Source organism: Micropterus dolomieu, linkage group LG21, assembly GCF_021292245.1.
Source record: "Micropterus dolomieu isolate WLL.071019.BEF.003 ecotype Adirondacks linkage group LG21, ASM2129224v1, whole genome shotgun sequence".
In the NCBI taxonomy this organism is placed as follows: domain Eukaryota; kingdom Metazoa; phylum Chordata; class Actinopteri; order Centrarchiformes; family Centrarchidae; genus Micropterus; species Micropterus dolomieu.
The window spans coordinates 7,117,674-7,142,069 of NC_060170.1; the positions used below are offsets into that span (position 1 = coordinate 7,117,674).

A 24,396-nucleotide genomic window follows, 5' to 3' on the forward strand; every position below is an offset into this window, starting at 1 on the left:
TCATCCTCCTCCTTCACGACCGGCAGCCTTCGCACCCCATCTGACCACTGCACAGAGGCCAAGGTCAACCTGACCCCCCCCCCCCACACACACACACACACACACAAACACACACAACCTCCCTCCTCGCCTCACATTCCCCCCGCCGCGTACCCTTTGTTCACCTGTTGTCCCGGAGACTCGATTGCCACTGAGACCACCCCTCTACCATGTACGATGGCTGTGTGTGTGTGTGTGTGTGTGTGTGTGTGTGTCAGAGGTCAGATCAGAAGCTAAAATAACAGATAATCCCACAGAACACTGGTCAGGCCATGACACCATGGAGGCCACTCAGCAACAACATAAACAACAAATGTAAAGTAACATCACAGAACTGAACATACACTCATTGTCACTTTGATCTGAAATTTGAAGTAGCCTACCAGTCAAACCTAAATAAATGAAAAGGCCTGTTGTCCTATCAGTTATGTAGGGTTGTTGTCTCCCTTAATATATAATGGAGAAAACTAGTTAAAGTGTGTAACCATCATTGACCATTATCTGAGAAATTACATCTGGAAGGATTTTGAAATCAGCAACGTAGATGGAAAATCACATATAAAACAGTTTGCTGCTTTTAGTAAAGATTCAAAGTTTCAGTCAAGCTAGCAGCTTTGTGAAGCGGCTATACTCATGTGAGACACAGCAAGGAGCCGTTCATGCTCAGCGTGTTGTTTGTACAAACATTCTATGAAGAAGCAAGAAGTCAACAACTGTTATTGTCAGAACGTCACAAAGCAAACATAACTACGTGTCCTGCAGTTCCTCAATGCTGAGAAAGAATTGATCTGTTTATGGCTATTAAAAAGACAAAAGTGATGCAAGAGGAGATGATCTGTCTGTCTTGTGAGGCTGATGCGTGCTATTGGTGAAGAAAAGCACTTCAGCTACTTCCACTTGCCTGCTTCCCATTTTGATGAGCTGCTGCATCACACTGAGAGCTGTAACTTTACAGTGTTTGAAAAACTTACTGTGCAAATGTTCCCCCCCCCCCCCCAAACAAAACGGAGAGCTAGCAAACTGTGAGGAAATATTTACTGAATTTAACAGAATAGTTTAAAGGTGTGTTGGATTAAAATTCCTTACTATTCTCTAAGATTTTAAAATCCTCTAGTGTGTACCAGACATAAGGTTGAAAGGAGAAAGGTTTCAGCAGTGGCTTAATGCATTAGACAGCACGTTGACTTTTTCAAGACTGAACAAAAACTATAATTTCTCTATTTAATGGAGCCTAAACCTAACCACACATGAGACGCCCGTCCAGTATCCCTAGGAATTACAATCATTTTGGACAGTTCTGCATGATATCATAGTGGTGGATGAACCTTTCATCACAGACCTTAATTAACCTGCAAAATTAGCGCTTATTAGCAAATGTTAGCATGCTAACAGGCTAAACTAAGATGGGGAACCTGTTGAAATGGTCAATCTTCAATGCATGCTAAGGATTACAATATTATTCTCTATTATGCTATGATTAGGGCCTCTGCTACTCATTTGTTTAAAAAACGGACGCATCCTCTTTCTGGGGTGTGTGCACAACTCCTGACTGTTGAGCATTCACACTGGTCATCCCTCCACCTCAGTCCCGTCCGGTCCTCTCCGTCCTGCAGGGGGGTGGCTGGCTACAGGAATGTGAGGCGAGAGCTGGGCCCGTCCCAACCGTCCCAAATGACTGCACACACAAAAAAGGATTTAACTCTTTGTCACAATTGTCCCCTCACACATTTCGGCCTGCAAAAAAAAAAAAACAGCACAAGACTCCCTAAACTAACCCCCCTCCCCCTAACCACCCTCAACCCTGACCCACCCCCTCATTGTATACATCCCCCTCCCCTCCTGCCCCTACCTTTCTCCTGACCCCGGCCGTGTGCATAAAAGACCCATCAGAAGTATCGCTGGCCACATTTACAAGTGAAAGAGGCCCAATAATGGAGCGGTTAGGGAGAAGAATGAGGAGACAGAGGGGCACTCACAGATGTGGAGGTGGGTGGGGAGGGAGGGAGGAAGGACCAGCGTCCCATTGTTGCCCCCCCCCCCACCCCTGATGGAGGAGAGAAAAGAAGAAGGGAAGGCTGGGAAGGGGTGAGGAGGTAAAGTAGAAGTGGAAAGTGGCTTTTTACACATGCTTTGTGATGGGGAACAGAGGGGAGGAAAGAGGGAGATGGGGGAGGGAGAGGAAAAGGAAAAGAGGGGGGAGTGAAAGGAGAGCGGAAGAAGAGGAAGGGGGAAAGAAAAATAAGGAAAGTGAACAGTCTTCTCTCAACTTTTCCTCTCTCCCTATTTTCAGCAACGCTCACTATCTCTCTCTCTCTCTCTCCAATAGTTGAAAAGAGAAGCTGGTCCAGCTGTTCTGCAGGGAGCGTGGGAAAACCGGCTCAGAGGTCATAAGAGGTGTATATATGTATGTGTGTGGTGGTCATCCTGGCATTATTATATATGTGTGTCTCATTGTCCAGAAGGATGGAGATGGCGATACAGCAGCTGGTGCGAAGAGGCCTCTAAGCTGACCTTCAAACCCCTCCTCTTCCTCACACTGCCTGTGTGGTGTTGGTGGTGATGGTGGTGGTGGTGGGGTATAATGAAGTCATCACGGCAGGATCTTGGCGAGATGTGGCATATATAGGAGGCGATGGGGTGCCATCAGAGGATGAGGAGATGTTTCCAAAATGTTGGTAGGTCGGTCACTTCCAGCAGGTTACAAGTCAACATTTGGACGTTGACAAAGAAACAGAGTTGGCTGAGAAAACTGAGTCAAAGTAGTTGGTGAAGTCTGGCAGTCAATGAAAAGATGTTTACTGTCACAGATCCAAAGGGTTTGTTGATGTTGAGAGACAAACTTTCATTTTATAGGACCAAAGCGGTGTGTTTTGGTGGGGATATTTTTTTATTTTAATTAAACAGCACAGGAAAGAGGTGACTGCAAATGGGGAGAGAAAAAACGAGGAGGGATGATGGGAGACACAGGTTGCTGGAAGGACATGAACCTGGGACAGTGCAATTACATGGTCAGTGTCTTAAACCAGCAGGCCATCAGGACGCCACAGACCACTGTTTTTGCATGTCACAGCCTTTTTACTACAAATCATGTATACTGAAGATTTAAATTTTTTCCAAAGTCTCTTTAGAAAATAGTCTCTAACTTAAAGTAGTGTAAATAGTATAGTAACGTAATGTATGAATGTTATATTAGATTCATGGTTTTTTTGGAACCAGAAGTAACCATATTTGGATGAGATGGTAGCGCTAGCTAGCTTGATTAGCAAGGTGCATCTGTAATTCTCATTAACTGTGATAATAATTGGACAAGATCACAGCTAGTTAAATGTACACCGTGCAGTGGATAAGATTCACCTCTATATAGCGCCTAAGTCCCTTCCTACCAACCCATGTGACTTTATTTCGTAAAAAAATGTACGGTAGTCAACGGCAAGCGGCATTTCTTTTTATCATCCCGTCTGAATTGTGCCCTGAATTAAACGTGTGTCAATTTGAAAGATAATTTTGAAAGAAGTCACAGTTTGTTTTAAAACAGATTGGGAACATTTAGCTTTGTGTGAAACCAGTCAATAAACTACATCTCTCGTCTTGCACAATAAATGTCACCAACATGTTAACGCTGTAATGCGAGCAAACGTTCATTTCTTGCTACTAGCTAGGTAACTTAGCTGATGTTAGCTACCGTAACGTTAGCTTAAATCATTGAGAGAAACAGTTATGTCTAGGGTGACCAGACGTCCCGAAAAATCCGGGACAGTCCCGAATTACAAGCAGTTGTACGGACCCCTTTCTGGTTTGTCCCGAAAATTCGACCTAACATGAGTTTTGATTATAGTCTAATTAAACATATACTGATAGTTGTATAGTTTGCTTGCTCCAGCAGGGGTTGCAGGTTATCTGTGCATTGTGTCAACAGCGTTGTTATAGCCACAAAGTAAAACTCGTTGTGCTCTTTTCCCCTTTTTGTTTTCTTGTGGTTAGTGGAATTTACAGTGGCGAGGACAGGGAAAGTGTAGCTTCAGGCAGCCACGGCACGGCGGACAGATCTGACACGCACGTTGTGCATGTGACACTGCACTGATGACATGAATAAAATAAATATAAAAATTAGGTAAAAGATCATGATTTACCTACATATCCACAGTTGTGTTTTATCTAATAACAGACAGGTGACTTCATGAACAAAAATAATTTATTTAAGCATTGTGTTTTCATTTTCACGTGTGTTAATGTTCATTGGTACCGGTAGCCACGCCCCCCCCCCCCCCCCCCCCCCCCCGTCCCGAATTTCACCCATTCTCGTCTGGTCACCCTAGTTATGTCCCATATGCAACTTTTGGGTTGGTGGTCTTTATAATTACATATTTTCAGTCTTTTACAGTGACAGTTTTACAACAAACTGCAACTGTCTTGACTTGCAAATTTTTGTTTTAAATTGACATCAAATGTGTAATTCAGGACACAATTCAAATGGGATCAAAAAATTAGATGTCTCTCCATTCACTACCGCCCATAATGGTTCACCTGAAGGGGAGGCTGTCTATACTGATTAACAAGTCGCTGTGGTAGGAACTTGTCAATCATTACGTAGCCACGCCCTAAAGCATACCCTATTTTCCCTAGTCTATTTTACTCTAAATAGGACCATAATTTACAAAGTGAACGTCATGCTGTTTTAAGGAAGACTTGAAACTAGCGCCTGAGACCATAAACTCATTAGGAATGTATTTCCTGAGGTAATGCCCCAAGTAAGAAATGGGGTCATTTTCTTATACACTCCAATGCAATGGGACTTCATTTCGCAAGCAGTGGAATTGCCCCCTGCTGGCCATTTAAACAAATCAGGCACTTCCGCATTGGCTTCACTTTTCAGACCCAGAGGTTGCCGCTAGTGTGATATTGTGAGCCATGTTTATTTAGTGTGAGATAACATAACATTAGGGAATGTAACATTACATTTGGCAAAAGCTGTAGTTATTTGATTCACCATAAATACATGCAGGAGAGCTTAAGATTGTGTTTTTGTCACACTTCTGTTAAGAACTAACTTTGAAGCACTGTGTCCATTGTTTCAAGGTTCACATCAGTGTTTCTAACTTTTGATGCAGCCACTGGTTCACTTACAATATCTGAGTACAATTTGCATTCCCTGTATTAGAACACTGCAGGTTGTGACCGCAGCAACAGTGGGTACACCCTCAGCTGTGGCTGCTCAGGCATCTATGACATTGCAGTTAGATAACTAGCAGAGCTAGTTAATCTAGCTCTCTCCCCAACTGCTGTTGAGGCTGACTGAGACAGACTGTAGCTGTGATTATGACCATAGTCATGAGATGACAGAGCTTTGGCCATTACTGTCTTTGTGACAGTCATGGCTGTGCTTTGGTTGTTTTGATCATGGCTGTGACACATTAGTTTAATACTAACTACATGTAGAGAGGTTGGATGGATGGATCAGGGGGAATGCAAAGTATTTTAAAGTAAAAAATTCCCAACGTGACCCTTTAGGAGTTTCCTTTTGATTCCATAAGGTATGAAAATCACTTTCTAGACACTTACAGGCGGAGCTTAAAAAAAAAAAAATACTGTGGACAACACAAGCCAAGTGGACTTTGAGTTGTGAGACACACACACACACACACACACACACACACACAATACTAAAGACCTCTGACACCTGTTCATTTCCGATGGAGAAACTATTAATTTCCTGCTGAGGGAGATAGTGGAGCTACGTCTCTGTCAGAGAGATCACATCTCCTCTACTTCCTGTTCAGAGGAGGAGGAGTTGACAAACAGCAGCTCCACTCATTCACTATCAGTGACAGGAGGAGAAAAACAACATGTATCAATACTACACCAGTTTTCAGTTGTCAGTATCCCTTTTAGTACTGATAAAATACCAAAAGTCAGGCCTATGGAAAAGTTTTGAAATTCTGGATTCTAATGACAGGATCTGTTTGCATCAGCATGAGGTTTTTAGCTAAAATATGTCTTATGTAAAATCCACCTGTTCTTAAATGAATGCTCTTAAATGTTCAGTGTCTAATTTTTAGGAGGATCTATTGACAGAAATGTCAATGTAATATCCATAACTATGTTTTCAATGGTGTATAAAGACCTTACATAAAGAACCGTTCTGTTTTTATTACCTTAGAAGGAGACATTTCTATCTACATACACCGCGGTCCCCTTACATGGAAGTCGCCATGTTGCACCACCATGTTTCTGCAGTAACCCAAAACGAACAAAAGTCTCCACAGAGTGCATTTCGTCACTACGTTGAATATGTACGAAGAAGAACGAGTAACGTTAGTAGTTATAGTAGTAGTTGACTGGTTTATTAGAAGTAAGAAGACATTTATACAAATGGAGGACCACATGTATTGTTTTGCACAAAAGCCGACAGAGTGTGTCGGCCACCCTAGCTTCTCCAGCGTGCTTGGAAATCGAGGGGGTGAGCGGTGACGTATGATGCATTCATGTGGTGTCAGAATAAAGAAGTATATAGAACTTTGTGCAAAATCACATATTGCATATACTGTACATATTTTGTAAACATGTAATTTGTAACAGTTAGTTTGCTGTCCATGTAGAGTGAACTAGATGCCTGCGTGTTGTTTTTACGGTCTGATAATGCTAATCCAACACATCTTTGTAGTAGCATCCATGTTGATTCCAAATTCCGACATGAACACGCGCTGAATCCGGATAAACCACTTCACAACTCAGGAAATGGGACGATCCAAGGAGCAAGTGAATACACCGAGCCGCTGGTTCCAATTAGCAACAATCACCATTAGATGCCACTAAAACCTACACACTTTACTTTTAAGGTTTTTGGTCACCAATGATGCTATAGAGCAGAGTCTACCAAGCCCCGGGGTGTGGACGGGTACCAGGTCTCAGAAAATTTGCTTCTAGGCCAAAGGAAAACAATATGATTTGGCAAAAAGGCTGAGTAATATTTTGTAATTTTATAGTTTAAAAAACATAAACATAAAACATAACTTGGTTTGCGCTGCATTTTTCCTCATTACTTCCTGTCACACCAACAATATAAATATAGTTAATCATAATGTGATGCATAGATTTGTTCTAGCTTTCAGCAGTATATGAAATCTGTGTGCATTCCCCATTACCTGGATGTTGCTGAGGTCTATCCAATGATATTTGTATTCAGTCTGGTGGATATTTACACGCTGTCTTCTCTGTGTACAGTGCAGGTTCATTCAGGTTAGAAAATGAATAAATCTTCTGTAGACTGCTCCACAGACTGAACAGTAAAGATGTACTGTATTTAACAGACTTCTGACCATCATGTGTCAAAATTCAGTTTGTTACTGTGTCCATGTTTCTTTGCTCCAGTGACAAATTCAATTAGGCCTGACTTTCATTGCATTTTAACTGACTTCCAGCCGCAGGTATTCAAACAGCCATCATTTAATACAACAAATAATTAATGGTTTACAATGATTAATTACTTGCAAACACTTCAAGCTCATGACAATATTTCTGTAGTATTCGTTTTGTCAGATGCATACTGACTTTTCAGTACACACTCTGCCTTTATAAAGACAGAGTCAGGCAAAGTTCTACAGCTCAATAATAAAACAGGCCCATTTTATCCTCCATAACAATAAAGTGCACTTTGAGTGTGTTTAAAACACATAGGCAATACCTTATACAAGGCATTTTACATTAAAGAAACAAAATACAATATGATATTTTACAGATCTCACTCATATGAAATGAGCAGAATTAAAATGCACCGAGCTGCAGGTGAACTCTGCTTCACCTCCTCCAACTCTTGGCAAAATGAAGTATTTACTGCCCCCTGATGGCAAAACTGATGATATGCCACAAAACTATGACAACTCTTTTGGTGAGCATCAAAGTGATAATATTTTCAAGTAAAATCCATCTTCAGCTTCAGATTTCTTCCTCCATTTAAAATAAAACAAATTGAAATGGCACTTTTCAAACAGGATCCAAGTTTAGGTTGAAAACCCAATACAGCCTTCCAGAGGAAATATACTTTTAGACATTGACATCTTCAATACATACTGTTTGCAGTTTGGAACAACACAGATGCTGTTTCGCTGACTATTTAGAGGAAAAACTTTGTGTTGACCATAAAGATTTTTCCCCCACAAGTAAAACATTCAGAAAGATTAAAATCAACAAATCTTTTACGATACTACTGATCTCTTTTAGTAAAACTAGTAAATCTGCATTAGTGAGAAGAGAGGCTGAGCGTCTTTCTACTGCTGCTAGTTGGCTAAGAGATGAGCAAGACACTGAACTGCAAGCTGCTCCAGGTAGGATCTGCTGTGCCCACCTGTGGGAAAACTGGGAGACTTCCTGTGTTGAATACTGAAAAGATAAATAAATAGACCTGAAATAAATTCATTGATGACCTCCACTGATGGCTAACCAACTGCTGCTGAAATCTGAAGCCATACTGTACCAACTTAAGAGTTCATAAATTAAAGTTAGAGTTGGGTTTGAGGTAGAGCGAAGCATGACTCCTGGTTTAGACGCTGCTCAGGGAATAAACTCTTGGTCTCACAGTTGGAAACGTCCCAACTGCTACAGCAACGATGCCTTCAGGGAAGCTCAGGATTGACAGCATAAAACTGCCTTTGAATTCGGGGGGGGTTTTGAGTTCAGCTCACGAGAAGTCCTTGACTCTGAATCCATGTCTGCTCCAGTGATGCTGCTCTGACCTCTGGCCTCCATGTGGGAGAAACTGATTCAGACAGACTCAGAGATCTGTTTCTTTTCACTGACTCACCTAAGAAGGAGGTTCCCTTTCAGTCCTTACATATACAAACAGCCCCCCCCCCCCCCCCCCCCCCCCCCCTCGGTTCACAGGAAGAGGTTGATTTTGGCGGGGATGGCCTTACAGCCCGTAGAGGAGAAGTACTGTCCCTGGACGGGAGTGTAGATCATGTAGCCACCTACTGCCTCCACCACGTCACTGCGGCCACAGCTGCCCCGCTGGCAGAGCTGTGAGTGGACACAGCGCTCCACATGACGTCGGTTTAGCGGTAGGAAAGGAACGAAGCGGGTGATGAGCTTCTGCTGGATGATCCTGGACTGGGAGAAGCCGCCTGGACAGAAAAACTCACTTCAGTTTCCTGAAACTGGCAACTTAGCTTGTTCAGTGTGACTGTTTCTGTGTGTCTAACATTTAGGTCACTACTGTGCACCACTGCAGTACACCTAGGAAGGAGGCTTAGTATCTGCAAAATATTATGATATACTATTTACTGAATATGGATGTTTATTCTCTATTCTATATTTTAAAGATTATATTTATTATGCACATTTTCAGGATCAAAGTCTTGTTAAGGGGTTGTACCTGAACAGGTTTACATGGTTTCATTTTCAAAAAACACCATATTTTTTGTGATGTCACAGAGAACAAAAGGAAAAAGCTGGACTACAATCGAGCTGTTTTCAGGAAGTTCAGAGCAGAATTTTCAGTGGGAGATGGGAACTCTCTTCTGGCTGGACTTTGGGCTTTTTCACTTTGCAAAGCTATTACATGCACAAAAAAGATAAGGAGAGGGAAAAGACAAAAAGCATAATATGACCTCTTTAAGTAAAAACTGATAAAACTGGAAAGGTTAGTGTTATTTTAAAACCTTTCACACATATTTTAGTTAATCCTTAGTCCAGAAAATGTCACAAAATAGTGAATATTAGCCATCACAAGTCCACGATGTTTATTTTGTCCAACCAAAATTCCAAAACCCAAAACTATTCAGTTTGCAGCACATAAGAAAAAGAAAAGCAATTTGTTCATACTGTAATACAGATGAATTTGATTAGTCAGCTCTAAATATTAGAGGAATATGAAACATTGCAGGTATATAACAGAGCTCTAAAAACATGTCTTTGAACAATCCTGATACAGAAATCATCATCATTAACTAATTTGTTTTTTCTCATATACACTTTCTGAATGTACATGAATACACACATCTTTTTAAATAGCTTCCCTGAGAGTTATGACAAATAAGTTTTGTGCACACTGTGCATCACAGAACAAGACTTACTTGTAACTGCAACATAAACACCAAATGGCATTCATAACATCTGACAGAAGGTGAAGCGTTGAGCATAACACACTTCAAACAGCACTTTGACAAGTGAATTTAAAAAGAGAAGATGAAAGTGTTGTGGCGAAGAGTATTAATGTATGTATTAATCTGTGAATATTGTCCAGTTAAAATTACAGGAGACACTTACTTGTGTTGCTGTTGTAAGCCGCTTGGGCGATTGCTTCCTGCAAGTCGGCCCACTTGATTTCTTCTCTGTCCTGTCCAGCCTGCCGGTTCTCCAGAGCCATTTTATTTATCACCTCCTCTCCTGTGGTGCTGCAGGGAAAACACAAACACAACACTGTCCAGTGCTGCTGTTTTTGATGTGGAATTTTTGGGATGCGTCCCAGAGAGAATTTTAACCCCTGCATATTCACTCTTGATGATAAGGATCTATTTTCCTTTTGAAAGTCAGATGACAGTTTCACTGTTTGTTGGCTTCTGAAACAACTTCAACAGAGTTTCGCACGGAGGGGAGAGGATAACGACTAAATTCTAAAATCTAGTGAACTCTAGTTTCTGAATCACATAAGTACATAACAAACCATCATTCATAATTTACAGATTTACTTATTTAGGATTTCCTCAGTTTTCCATCATGACGGCTGCCCTTGTAGCTCCCTTTTTCATTTCAATGAGACTACAGCCTTGACACAACATGGGTCCTGACACAGAGGATGCCAGGGAAAAAGATATTCAACAATGCCCTGTATTGGCCAATCAGAAACTGCACATGTTCAAAATTATTGTGATTATTGTGAAATCCTCTCTCATAGTATTTTAAACTACTGTGCAGTGTTTTGGCATCTGAAAACCCTTAAAACTCATGGATCTATACTCAACCATATTTCATCTTCTTACCGGAGCCCTAGCAGCGCCCTTTTTTTGGTTAAACAGCCAGTAAGGATGTGTGTGTGTGTGTGTGTACCCAATGAAGATGTAGATGGCCTTGCGGTAATTGGTGCGAAACACAACGTGGGAGGGACCCAGGAAGGGCTCCAAGACGTCTATAACACCTGGAGGCATCTTCTCCATCTCATCAAAAAAGAAGACAGAGCGAGCGCACTCCGTCAGGTTCCCCTGCACCCAGCTCTTCAATTCCTCCTGCAAACCAAAGGAAGGAAATTCAGTCCTGTAATTACTCATGACTACAGCTGCAGTGATTAAATCCCATTGTCCTACACAATGATCCCTCACTTACCCTGTACTCATTGACCTGGTCAGGTAAGGGGAAGTGTAGGGTGGGAACAAATTGGTGAACGTATGGGCTGCTCATCGCCGAGCCGTACAGATGATTTCCCACCATGGAGCTGACCAACGTCTTTCCTGTTCCAGAGGAGCCATGGAAGGACAGCACCAGGGGCCGCTCAGGGGTTTTATTCTGAAGGAACCTCGCCACCTCCTCTGACACGATGTCCTGGGCCAGGTGTTGTCCGTATACATTTTTGTAGAGATCCCACTCCAGGTCTGGTTGTAAAGAAATAGACACCTGTGATGTTAATGTTACCAACCATCCTCAACACCTACTTGGCTGACAGCTCAATATATCATACTTAGACACTAACTTGTACTACGTTTCAAACAAATTGGTCCAGGAACTAAAAGTCCGTTTTGAACATGGACCTTTTTTGGGAGGGGGCAAGCACATCTGGGTCCAAGAACTTAATTTAGACCCTTGTTCCTTCAGTTGAAAGACAGGAAAGGTTTCTCTGTTCCTGAAAAGGTAGAAACAAGCTAACGTATTTGACACAAGACAGACCTGCGCCATTAATTTGGTTATTTCTAACTCAACTTGACAAAATCCAAAAAGACCCTGCCCAAGCTCAGGATATCTTTGCTACTTTTTGACTGCTCTTGGGGCAGTACTAGATGGCTGGAGTATCCTTGTGGGGAGTGTCGTATGTTTAACGTTATGCATTTATGGGAAGACTTCGTGTGTCTTCCTTGCAAGCAAAACAGCCAACTAGTAAAGTAACGTTAGTTCTTACACTAACTGCAGCATTAACTAGCTCTTTGTAAAGACTGTAGACTACAACGTCAGTTAGCCAACCCTTCCTGCACACTAACAAAACCTATTAAATATGTTAAAGTTTCCGTTTACTACTAGCAACTATCTAGTGACAACTATAACGTTACTGTTTTTAGCCTAACCAGCTGGCTAACAAGAAGTAGCAACCGTCAGTTAACGTTGGCTAGCTACGACATACATTTATTAACGTTACCTCGGATGTTCGGCTTAAAGTCGCATTCACAGCTGTCTGATATGCTGCAGTAAAGTTTCTGAAAAACGCCGCAAGCTGGGTTATAATGATATAAAAACAGCACAGACAGGACGGCCAACATTTTTGGCTGCCTGTTGGAGAACAGAAAAAGCGAGTGGACGTACTCCTAACGAAGACCGGCGACACCGGCAAGTTTGTAGTTTTTCCACTTACAGGAACATGTCCAGAAACACGAAACCATCTGACAGAGGGGACTACATTTCCCAGAAGGATTCTGGCATGGGGCGTAATGTGTTGGAGGTTGGACACGTTGGAGTATCACAGTCCAGAAAGCTCAGCATTTTATCATACATAAATGTAAATGTATTTAATTACACTGGACATATTTGCTAAACATGCCACTCGGGAACTGTATGGTAGAATACAAACGTTGCTGTAGTAGCACAGAAAACAGCTTTTTCACTAGTAAATTTATTTACTAATGAAACAGTTGAATTAGTAATAAGCAAAATAGAAGACAATCAAAACATATAAAATGTCTTTGATACAGTAGAGGGTGCTATTAATGTGGAAATGGTCTATTAAACAAGTGAAATTAAGATTTTATTTTTATTGTATTTAAACCACACTGAAAAAAATCATTTTTTAAAACAATTTCAGCCACAACACATGGCACTAAGGGGGTAATAAAACTTTTTAGGATGACAAGACAATCTTTTGAGATTTAGACGCTCACAGATATATTTGTGATCACACCATCTTGCACCAAAACACTTGAGTTTGAGACCTTGAATAACATTAAGAAATCCCACATTTCTTCAAATAAGTGTGAGAAATATGTTTGGGGATACTCACCATGCACAGCATGAGTCATCTTTAGTGGAGACCAAGAAATGAGCAACAGGCATGTAAATGACAGATGCATGACAGTTTTATCCAATAAACTGACTGACAGTGAGATAAACATGTTTATTTACATTTCAGATTTCAGATCAATATTAGACATTAATACTATGTAAGGTAATAGAACTTATCTGTACCTGTATGCTGCACTCATGTGGTTAGGTTACTTTTAGTTCACACACTTCCAATTCACAGTGATAATGAGAGATACAGTATGTGAAGTACACCGGAAGAAAAAGGAGTTTAACAAAAGCTATGAACTGACTGTGAACTGATCCTGGCACTGATTACAGTACTTGTAATCTCATTAAATATTCACTTCAAATGAGAAAACCCCAATGATTAAAACATGAATATAAACAGAATATTATTAGAATGTTATTCTGTTATTGGGTTGTACAATTTGACATACGGTTCTTACACATTTAAGGAAGGTCCGGCCTTCAGGAAGAGATAAAAACATTTCTAAACATTAACTGAACAGACTGAGGCACAGCCTCATCTCAGTGACTATTTCACATTGCAAACACATCTCAGAAAAGGTTTTCTTCTGCAGAACAAAAGCACAGCAGAGGAGTGGATCTGTACTGATATTTACACTGATGTCTTATGTTCACATTTTGGTTCATTGTTGGATGGATGTAGTCCTCTGTTAAGAAACCTAAACATATTAAATAAAGTGAAAAAAGATTGAAGTGGTTCAAGTCCTTAGTTTTCAATATAGTATAGACTGTAATGAGGATAGTAAGTCAGAATACAGTGAGTTTCTAAATGTACACCAAAGCAGTAGCTGGGATGTTATCAGCGTTGTCCTCCAGGTGCTGCACTACCTCATACTTGCAGTTCCTCCATCATTCTGCATCTAGTTGTTTCTTCCAGAAACTAATTATTCTCCACATGACGATTTGTGACTTTAATGTATAGTATAGTATAATTTAAGAAGCACTCTGCCTTGGATTTGATCAACTGTGCTCAGCTTCAATGGTTCTGAAAATACAGGTATGAGACATTAACCCTTTAGTGTGAGAACACATTTGAAGCTAACATTCATGCTGCTAATGTGCTTTTGACCAGGAACCAGGTCTATCATATTCTGTTACATTTGGCCAGATTTTGACAGACAGGGTGGCGTCCACTCGCGTTTTAATGACCTTCCAGTTGCCCTAGCGCAAGGTACCAGAACCCCAACGGCTTAGTGTCCAACAGATTGCCCCATGTAGGAATGAGAACATGACAGTAAGCTTATCCCGGACAAACAAAGTCATTAAAACAGGTCTGGGGTCATCGTGGTCTGGCGGGCGGCTCCAGCTTGTTGGACAAGGCGGTCAACACCTGGTCAAACTTGGCATATCGCAGAGCCTGGCTTTCCTCAGCTCCCCTGCTCCCCCACAGCAACCTCATCTGAAAGTCAGTAAGGAAGAGCTCCAGGACTTCCGCCTGCTCCGGGAAACCTGCAGCATCACACAACATTGTTCACTTTAACCTCATGGTCTTAAAATGTTTTCTTCTTCAAAAACAAAAGTTCTGAATAAAATCCATACCACTCCTCCAAACCTGGGTGCAACGACAGGATAAATATTTAGCAAAAAAAAGTGTAATAATAATTTTTGTACTAATCATCTGCATTACAAGCGGCAGGTCGTCAAATCCTACAAATAGTAGCTTTGAGGCTTAAATTTGAAAAAGCCAATTGATTAACAGATATGGATTACTACTTATTATTATGTAATTTACACTGGCATGTACAAAATATACCTTTTGTTTGATTTATTTCTGTGCATGCAGAATGTTGAACTAAATGAAAGGTAGGTTTCTATACACACCCATACAAAAAAAGTGAGCGGGCAGCAGTGAAACACCTTTAATGTAACACTAAGTGAGGTGTTGTGTGAGTTTTAAATATACAAACATCAAAGTTCCTCTTTTTCTTGCATTTTATTGTGGCGCTTTGTTTCAGGCTACTTATGCAACCTTCATTACCTGACGTAAGTGGGGTACTAGGAAAGTATGAGAACTGTTGCTTTAATTAAACTACTACTTGATCTTGTTATTTAAAATAATGCAGTTATAATGTCCTTCTGACAAGTACTGATCAAGAACACAGCCAACACCAAACAGTGTTCTCCCTCTCTTACCTTGTAGTTTGCTCTCAGCGTTGGAGCGGTAGATGCCTCCCAGCTGAGCGATGGTCCTTGCCGCCCCCAGGTGGAACATGACCACGTCCACCCCGACGTCCACCGTCTCCCACGGCTCTGTCCCATCGCCCATCGCCGTGCACTTCTCCAGCAGAGACAGGAGGGGCAGGACGTGGGGGAAGGTGGTGTTGGACAGCGAGCAGCTTTCTGGAGGACATAGACGCATGCTGAGTCAGTCTGGGGTTTTTTTGTCTAATGGAAGGCGTGCTCTACAAATATACCATGAGGAATCACTACCTCTCCCTTCGTTCAGACTCTTCATAAACGGCCTCAGAGTTTTCTCATAGAGAATGGCGCCATCTGTGTGCCGCTGACGTAAAGCTGTCCAAGTCTGCTCTAGACGGGACACCTGAGAGACAGAAAAACATCACCATTAAACCCCACCAGTGGTAATGGTTTCCAGATGCAGGGCCCCCCTGAATGCCCCCCACCCCCACCCTGCCAGAGGCAGAAAATGGTTGGTAGCTTCTTACTATCATGAATGATGCAGAACAACTGTAAACTATCATTTGTAGTTTGTTTTGAGTCTCCTTGTCAGGGTGCATTGCTCCTATTTAAAAGGGATGGGGGGCCTGTCTGTGTCCAGGGGCCCGTTATTCATATCAGTCCACGGATGTAGGTTATTTGGCATTCATTTATTACAGTGAATAAACAATATAAATGTGCATAATGTACAGTTTATTGCTGGCCAATATTGCTGATTGAAACATCTAGTTCTATTAGCTTTACTGGCAAGAAACAGGGCTTTTTAAACTTGAGCCTTAACACACAGTGGTGCGGCAGTTAATGCTGTCGCCTGACAGCAAGAAGGTTGCGGGTTCAAACCCCGGTTGCCCTGACCTTTCTGTGTGGAGTTTGCATGTTCTCCCTAAAATTGTCCTTAGGTGTGAGTGTGACTGGTTGTTTGTCTATGTGTGTGGCCCTACGATGGACTGGCGACCTGTCCAGGGTGTACCCCACCTTTCGCCCGATGTCAGCTCCAGCCCCCCTGCGACCCTGTACGCAGGATAAGCGGTTGACGATGGATGGATGGATTTTTTCTTGGTTTGTTACCTTAACTGCTAGATGTAATGCAAAGGGCTACAGAAGCCGAAAAAAGCAGTAAATGCTGACCTATTTTACATTTAGATCAGTACAGTCAGAGGTGATGCCATGCAAATGATCTTTTTAACAGATAGTTGCTTCCTCTACTGTTATAAAGATAAGCCATTTATGTTATCTAACTTATCATGTCATGCTACCAACGTTTACACAAAGAGCAGAGGACATAGATTGCAGCAATCCTTTTAATAGCACCAATCAAAGATTATATTTAGTCACGGTGCAGTATCATCAAAGTGCGACAGTGCTCGCTGTTTTCTATGTACAGAGGGGTTTTACAGATTTCAGCCAAGGGCCTTTGTTCCATGTCATCCCCCTCATGTTTGCTACTATCTCTGTCAATAAAGGCAAAACTACCCCAAAATCATCTTAACAAGAAAGACATCAGTGCAACTTCTCTCTGTGGGATGCATGTTTATACCTGTGGCAGCTCTAAGGCTCTCATGAAAGCAGCAAAGCCGAACATGTTGCCCATGGTGCTCTTGAGCTCAGCAGCAATTTGGATGATTTTATGCAGCACACCGGCCCGCTCCTCAGTCGTCCCTGTGCAGCCCAACACGTCCACAGCTAACATGGTCGCCATGGTTTGGAACCTGCAAACAAAAATCACATTTTGCTTCAGAAGGGAAATTTCTAATCTCTTAAAAAATGGTCTCCAGACACCGGACGTAACCATATTTGGACAATATCTTGTCAACATTTATGTATAAATATATTTTTAGCAGTTAGGCTAACACAATTCATAGTTTATCCTCATTATTACATTATAATAGTTGCTAAAATACCTATATTCATGTTTATTTGTTTAAATAATTTTGTTTCTCTAAGCTACCTATTGTTTGCATTCATTCATTGATTAGACCACGTTATTTGCGCTGAAATTCATGCTGTATATAAACTAGGTTATCCTTATTTCTGTGCCTAATAGTATCTAACATTGCTACCTTAATAACAATTTCAGTTTATTTATCATCTGTTATGATCTGCAGCTGCTTTACTTCCTTCCCGCTAACACATCATGATCATGGGCGTGGTTTGGAGGATCTGCATGGATATGCTTGTATACTTGGGGGGTATGAATGACAGATGACACCGGCAGCATGTCACATCAGCTGCAGCTAACTGAAATTAATTCCATGAGTAAGTTACTGATCACCACTCATTCGTCACATCACTGGACGATCGTGCACTTAATACTGGTTGGACAAGGTTGTCTGCAAGGTTGTTACTGTAAGTCTCAAGCAAGTCCTCACAAGTCACAAGTCATATGAAATTCTTAGGAATTAATTTTGAGAGGTGGCAATTCAACTGTATGATCATTTCGGAAGATGCAGTGACTTTTTTGTTCTAACTATATTGAACTATACACAAAGGTGTTTCTATTATTTAGACTACTATTGGCTTCACTGATTATTAAAATAGGGTAGAAAAATAGAGTACAGTAAGCTCTTACCATTCCTGTAAAATTAGTTTAAAACGCCTATTCAAGGCATATCCAAAGTTAATTGAATGTAGTTCTTGTACCATTTGGAGTAAATGCATGGTTTTGGGGCTTCTCTGAAAGATAACACTCTGAAGTGTCTAACCCAAAAGCCAGAATCACAGTAAGTCCTACTGGAATTGATTAATATAAGTTTAAACATACTAAAAGTAATATATTTTTCGTTTCCATGCAGAAAACCACAGCTGTGATTTATAAGCTGGAAAACACTGTGGGGCCACAGCATAAAGCCTTACGTAGTCCAATTAAAAATGTTTATACCAATACCATGAAAAATCTACCGTCATCGACAATATAATCGTTGAATGTGTTGTGCTACACGTAACGGTCTTTTTCTACACCGCTGTTACGGAGATCTGGACCGCAAACGTTATGTGAAGCACACATGGTTGCAGGATTATGCGCAAATGTTGGAATGAGCAAATACAAGTGTTCATTAAAAAAATCAAGTCATTTTTAAGTCATCTGTATAAAGTGAAGTCTCAAGTCATGAACACCAATATTTGACTTGGTGTTCAAGACGAGTCCCCAACCCCTGGTAACTATGTCTGTTACTTGCTGCATATTGTGTTGTGTCTTAAGTACATCACAAGGGGTTTTCTACTGAAAATAAAATAAATTTCTTCAAAATTTATCCAAACTTGGTGGGGGAAGGGATTTGTGAATCCTTACTCACCTCTCCAGCAGGTCCAGTCTTAGCCGTTGGCCATGTGGCAATGTGAGCAGCTCCATCCCAGAACTAACTCCCATGATCCTTTGCACCTCCGGAGTCACCTGCAGAATTCTGGCCAACTGGGAAACAGATACATGAATATTGGTCTACTTCTGTAGGCTTTTGTCTTTATATTTTGGTGGGTGATGTAATGCACAGCTTCTGCCAGCATCATGTTAGTGGCAGATGTATGACCACAAAAATGATCTGAATCAATGTGTTAAAATTTGAGGCTATAAATTAAAGACTAAAGTGACTAAAAAATTATTTAGAGCTGAGTTTTCACATTATATATAGGAATTTTAATCAAAAAATAATGATTACAGCAGCTTTATACAGTACCATGCAATCAGCCTTGGTGATATGTTTGGCCGCTGTCCTGGGGTCGACCTCAGCCAGCAGCTCCTTCACCCTCCGCAGGATGGCCACCTCCAAAGGCTTATTCTCCTTGGACATCAGGGGTGACTGGTACCTGCTCGGTTTAAAAGAAGAGACCGTCTCCACCAGCGGAGAGAAGTACACGTTCCTGTCCTCCACCCTCAGAGGGTCAACGCCCACTGACCCATCCTCCGCCCGCAGTCTCTCCACGTAGCTCTGAGGGCTAGGGTACAGCTCTGTGTAGCAGCTTCCACCTGCATCAGAGGCCGGGGAGTCCTGGTTCAGATGTGGTTGGGGTCTGTTGTTACACTGTCTGTGGAGGGTGCTGCTGGGGGAGGGCGAGGGTTGGGCGGTATCCATGTGCCTGCAGAGGGACGGGGATGGAGCCACGCTGCCTGCCCGGCTAATCCTAGGGCTGCTAGAATGTGTGGCTGGAGATGGAAGAAGAGAGGGGGAAAGGAGAATGTTTATGAACTTTAGTACCAATGTGTTCATCTTGAGCCTTCAAATGATTACGCTATTAGTCAGTTAAGTCCACTGGTTCCTACTTAAAGGTTCAGTCATATTTATTTAGGAGGATGTGTTGACAAAAATGCTATATAATATCCATAACTATGTTTTCAATGGTGTATAAAGACCTTACATAAAGAACCGTTATGTTTTTATTACCTTAGCAGAGCCATTTCTACCTAACGGACAAACTACTCTTATACAGTACTTACTTTGTCCGAGGAGCACGTGAATGCACAGTGAGTCAGTTGTTGCAATTTGCAACCCTCACCACTAGATGCCACTAAAACTTACACACTCAACCATAAAAATTTTAAACTGTTCACAAAATTATAATGTAATTTTTATAAATTATATTAAACAACGTAAGAGAAGTTTCAGAGTCTTTTGTACACTCTCTCTCTGTGCATCTCAAAAATGATTGTTTGCTGAAAAAATAACAGCTGGTAGCTGCTGAGTGAAGCCAATATTAGTTACACCTGCGACATTTTGTTTAATGGACTCAATGGTAATCGCTGTAAAACAAAAAGCAACCAATGTGAATTAGAAAAAAGAAACAGGCTAATTTCCATCAAAAGACAGAAATGCTCTACTCAACAATAAGATTCTGTTAACATATCATGTATGACGGGAACAATTTGACTTGTTGTTTTAACCCAAACCATGATCTTTTCCTAAGTCCAGTGTAACACTGTATTGACAATTTCCCTTTTTATTTATACAGCCTTTCATTTTATATTATTTTACATAAACATCTTGCGTTTTGCAATTTTATCTGGTTATTTTCTCAGGTGTTTTTTTTTTAAAAGGCAGACAAAATCCTTCACCTAAGCCTCTGTCTGAAACATATTTGTTTTAATGTGAACAAAAACATCAAAGTCGGTGAACATGTTATGTAGTTCGTGTGCATCTTGCGTGAGCACACTGTGATAACCTTCAACTCACAATGACTCAACAACCGTTACCTAACAATCATCTATGTAGGTGCAATGATAATATTCTCATTTTGCTTCACAAGTGTTAAAGAAGGGACAAACGGTCGGAAATAAGGAATAACAGAAAAACAATAAATCACTAGTCTTCTTTTCAGGTTAACTTGTCCTTGTTCAACATTAACAGGTTGATTTGCCTTTGCTCCATATTAAGCTGCAACCTTATCCCTAGTTTATCCCTACTACATCTGAAGTTCAAGCTCTGAGTTTACCACGTGACTCTCTCTGGTTCTGCTCTCTCTTGTTTAATCAACTTGCTGCTGCTGCATTCCACACGCACATTTTGGACTTTAGTCCTGTTACTTCAGAGCCAACACCCTCCAAGTTGGACGGCAGTCAGTCAGTCAATCAGAAGTCTCCTGCGAGGGAGGCTGGAAGCACAAACAACAAGCTCGGGTCGACACGTGAAATCTGTTGACTGGGACGCTCCAGGTAAGTGTTTACTTCAAAGATTCAAGACCAGTGAACTATTTGCAGATGGATGCTACGGTCTCACAGAGCCAAATAACAACTTCCAGATGTTTCCTACTGACAAGCTCAACAACAGCACGTTACTTTATGAATTGCATAAAGCAACCTAACTTCTGACTGTGCTCATTCACTATGGTATTCCTAAAGTTCAGCTTACAAACTGTTGGAAGAAAATCAAAGTTGGATGTTAGATGGGCAGACGCAAACAAAATGTTCAATGTAATTAAGCAAAAACAGTGAGGAATTATCCAGCTCTTTAAATTGCCTCATGTTATCTGTTTGCAGAAAGGAACGGCAGAAGGTGTGCAAGAGGGTCAGACTTCTTCATTCCTTATACAGTGAGCATGCATGTGTATTTATTACAGGTAGTCTTGGCTATTTAATGCGTTGCTCTCAAATCTTAAGTCAAAAAAGGTTATTTATATCTCATTGTAAAAAGTTGTTAATAGTTTTAATTGTAGCTAAGAAAAAAGCTCAAATCATTACTATTTAAAAGTCCTTGGTCTCCTGGTACTGTGCTTTATAACCTTTACATTTTACTTATTTATAAATTAATTATGTTAAGTGTTGTCTTTTTAATTCAAATGTGCCTTAAAAACTAACTTTGGATATAATAACATATTTGAAGCACTTGAGCTAATCATTTTACTGAGGTTTAGGTCCTTAGATTTTTAAGCATCACTTGTAAAAGCTGATTTGACCTTGTGAATACAAAAGGCAGCTGCTATTAAATCCCGTTATAGTTTAACGCCTATCATTACTGAGCAACACATGCATATGAACACAAAGCTGTGAAACCTGAGAGAGGGAACATCTACCCTGGGATTTAGAGGCAGGAATTCCCACACTGTGCGGTTGTGTAATCAGCGAACCTGTGTTGAGCTGTAGAGGATGTGGTAGTTATGCAAGTCTTGGAGCCGTGTGTCTCAGTTTGCTGAAATAAATCATGAAAAGCCTATGTGAAAAGCCTTGCAGTGGCGTACATCTGGTTTGCTTTGACTGTATTTACCGAAACTATTCTGTGAGAAGAAGATGGTATTAGTTTGTCTCAGAGTTGGAAAATGTCAAAAATGTGTACTCTACACGACAGTAACCAACATAAATAACCATGTACAGGTGCTATTTTGCATTTTCTAGCACTGTTACATGTGCTGTTACTGTTACAAGTGTAAAGTGAAAAAATACAACAGTGCATCTCTATTTCATTTGAAGTTTGCATCTGCATGGTGTTTCTGATATAATAAAATTTAATTTTCAATCATCGATAATTTTAGTTCTTTATAAAGTTCAGGACCTCTGCAATGTGGCAAGTCAATTTCATAAACCACCAACCTGATTTTCTGTTTTTTGTAGGTTGAAACACTTAAACTCAAGAACTGTAAGGCCTTGTTAAGAAGGACAAATCTAACATCCTTACATCTCTTGTCAGAATCTGTTTCAGAGATGTATCGACTGACCTTGGTGGCACTTGCAGTGCTGCTCGGCTGTTTACCTTTGGTAAATGGAGGGAAAGTCTTGGTGTACCCTCTGGATGGAAGCCACTGGATCAACATGAAAGTCCTCATCGAGAAGCTTCACTCCAGAGGCCATGAAATCACAGTGGTGCGGCCATCAGACAGCTGGTACATCAAGCCAGAGTCCCCTTACTACAAATCCATCACTATAAATTCCACTGCTGGTTTTGATGAGGACCGCTTTGGGTCATTTGTAATCACACTGCTGAACATGCGGCGTAAAGGTGCCTCAATTTGGTCTCGTCTCTTTCTGGAGTATGAACTGATGGTACAGTTCAGGCAGATGAATTATGAGGCGATTCAGATGGTGGAGGAGATGTTTGAGAATACAAAACTGATGCAGAGCCTTCACGATGCGAAATATGATTTGTTACTGACAGACCCTGCGATCGGTGGAGGGGTGCTTCTGGGTCACCGTTTGGGTCTTCCACTTGTCTTTAATGTGAGGTGGACTATTCAGGGTGAGGGGCATCAGGCAATTGCACCTTCCCCATTATCCTATATCCCAATACCAGGGACAGAGCTGACTGACAAGATGACTTTTCTCCAGCGAGTCAAAAACTTCCTTTTCTATCTCTTCACATGTTTTCAAATTTGGTATGTCACAGACTCAAACTACAAATCATTTGTCCATCGGTACTTCGGATCCGACGTTCATTACATGGAGCTATTTCAGTCGGCAGACATCTGGCTGATGAGGAACGATTTTACCTTGGAGTTCCCACGACCCACAATGCCAAACGTCGTCTACATGTCAGGATTTCAGTGCAAACCCTCCAAGCCCCTGTCTAAAGAACTAGATGATTTTGTCCAGAGCTCTGGTGAACATGGCGTTATAGTTATGACACTGGGAACACTGGTGGCAAAACTTCCTGAGGACATTAGTGAGGACATTGCAGCTGCTTTCGCCCAACTTCCTCAGAAGGTGATCTGGAGGCACAAAGGCAAAAGACCATCTGCCCTCGGCAACAACACCTTAGTCTTGGACTGGCTGCCTCAAAACGACCTTCTGGGTCACCCCAAAACCAGAGTGTTTGTGGCCCACGGAGGCACCAATGGAATCCAGGAGGCTGTCTACCACGGCGTCCCCCTGGTCGGCCTACCGCTCATGTTCGACCAGCCCGATAACTTCTTTAGGATGGAAGCAAGAGGTGTGGCCAAAGTCCTGGACATTACAACTGTGAACAAAGAGAACTTCCTGAAGGCGCTGAAGGAGGTACTCTATGAACCGACCTACAGGGAGAAAATGAAGGCTCTGTCCAACCTGCAGAGAGATCAGCCCATGAAACCATTGGATCTTGCCATGTTCTGGATTGAGTTTGTCATGAGGCACAAAGGAGCACCGCATCTAAGGACAGAGTCTTACAAGATGTCCACGATCCAGTACTACTCAATTGATGTGGTGGCATTTCTGCTGGCAGTAATTTTGCTAGTATTTACTGTTTTTATTTCTGTAGTAAAGGTTGTGTGGGGGAGAGTGTTTTCTAAAAGCAAAGTCAAAAAGGCATGATGAACATGTGTGATAGTTGTGTCACATTTTGTGGATCCTGATTTCTTGTAAAGAAAACAACAGCATTAGTAAACTGTTCTGTTCTGTATTTAGAGTCGTGTATATGACAGAAACAGCATTGCACTCGTATCCTAAAATGCTATAAAAATGTTTGTACCTGAACGCACCTCCTATTGTCTACTGATTAATAAGGTCATGTTTCTGTTCTGTTCGTTCGTTCTTGTGTTTTTTTTAGT

General features: G+C 41.3%; 3 protein-coding genes across 7 annotated transcripts in view; 1 reads left to right on the forward strand and 2 right to left on the reverse strand.

Annotated features, from left to right (window-relative positions):
• Positions 1-6,364: 6,364 nt before the first annotated feature.
• Positions 6,365-12,558, reverse strand: tor2a (torsin family 2, member A). 4 transcript variants are annotated; one of them, XM_046035936.1, is made up of 6 exons: positions 12,374-12,508; positions 11,775-11,866; positions 11,353-11,618; positions 11,080-11,255; positions 10,300-10,427; positions 6,365-9,155 (listed from the first exon to the last, which is right to left on the reverse strand). In XM_046035936.1, exons 2-6 carry the CDS (start codon positions 11,797-11,799, stop codon positions 8,911-8,913), a joined length of 840 nt encoding a protein of 279 aa, XP_045891892.1. In that variant the 5' UTR covers positions 11,800-11,866; positions 12,374-12,508; the 3' UTR covers positions 6,365-8,910. The 4 variants fall into 4 exon arrangements, with proteins under 4 accessions (XP_045891892.1, XP_045891895.1, XP_045891891.1 ...); XM_046035939.1 differs by lacking the exons at positions 11,775-11,866; positions 12,374-12,508 and adding an exon at positions 12,538-12,558; XM_046035935.1 differs by lacking the exon at positions 11,775-11,866 and having other exon boundaries at positions 12,374-12,531.
• Positions 12,559-13,328: 770 nt separating this feature from the next.
• The window catches only part of sh2d3cb (SH2 domain containing 3Cb), a 34,911-nt gene continuing 23,843 nt past the window's right edge, over positions 13,329-24,396 (reverse strand). For both annotated transcript variants that reach the window (XM_046034266.1, XM_046034267.1), the window contains 6 exons: positions 19,128-19,594; positions 18,750-18,865; positions 16,994-17,165; positions 15,709-15,820; positions 15,412-15,618; positions 13,329-14,727 (listed from right to left, as the gene is read on the reverse strand). In XM_046034266.1, the coding sequence (XP_045890222.1) occupies positions 14,558-14,727; positions 15,412-15,618; positions 15,709-15,820; positions 16,994-17,165; positions 18,750-18,865; positions 19,128-19,594 (1,244 nt within the window). In that variant the 3' untranslated portion in view covers positions 13,329-14,557. The remainder of the gene's footprint in view (positions 14,728-15,411; positions 15,619-15,708; positions 15,821-16,993; positions 17,166-18,749; positions 18,866-19,127; positions 19,595-24,396) is intronic.
• On the forward strand, positions 20,970-24,394 carry LOC123959920 (UDP-glucuronosyltransferase 2A2-like). The gene is made up of 2 exons (XM_046034269.1): positions 20,970-21,097; positions 22,566-24,394. Exon 2 carries the CDS (start codon positions 22,580-22,582, stop codon positions 24,158-24,160), a length of 1,581 nt encoding a protein of 526 aa, XP_045890225.1. The 5' UTR covers positions 20,970-21,097; positions 22,566-22,579; the 3' UTR covers positions 24,161-24,394.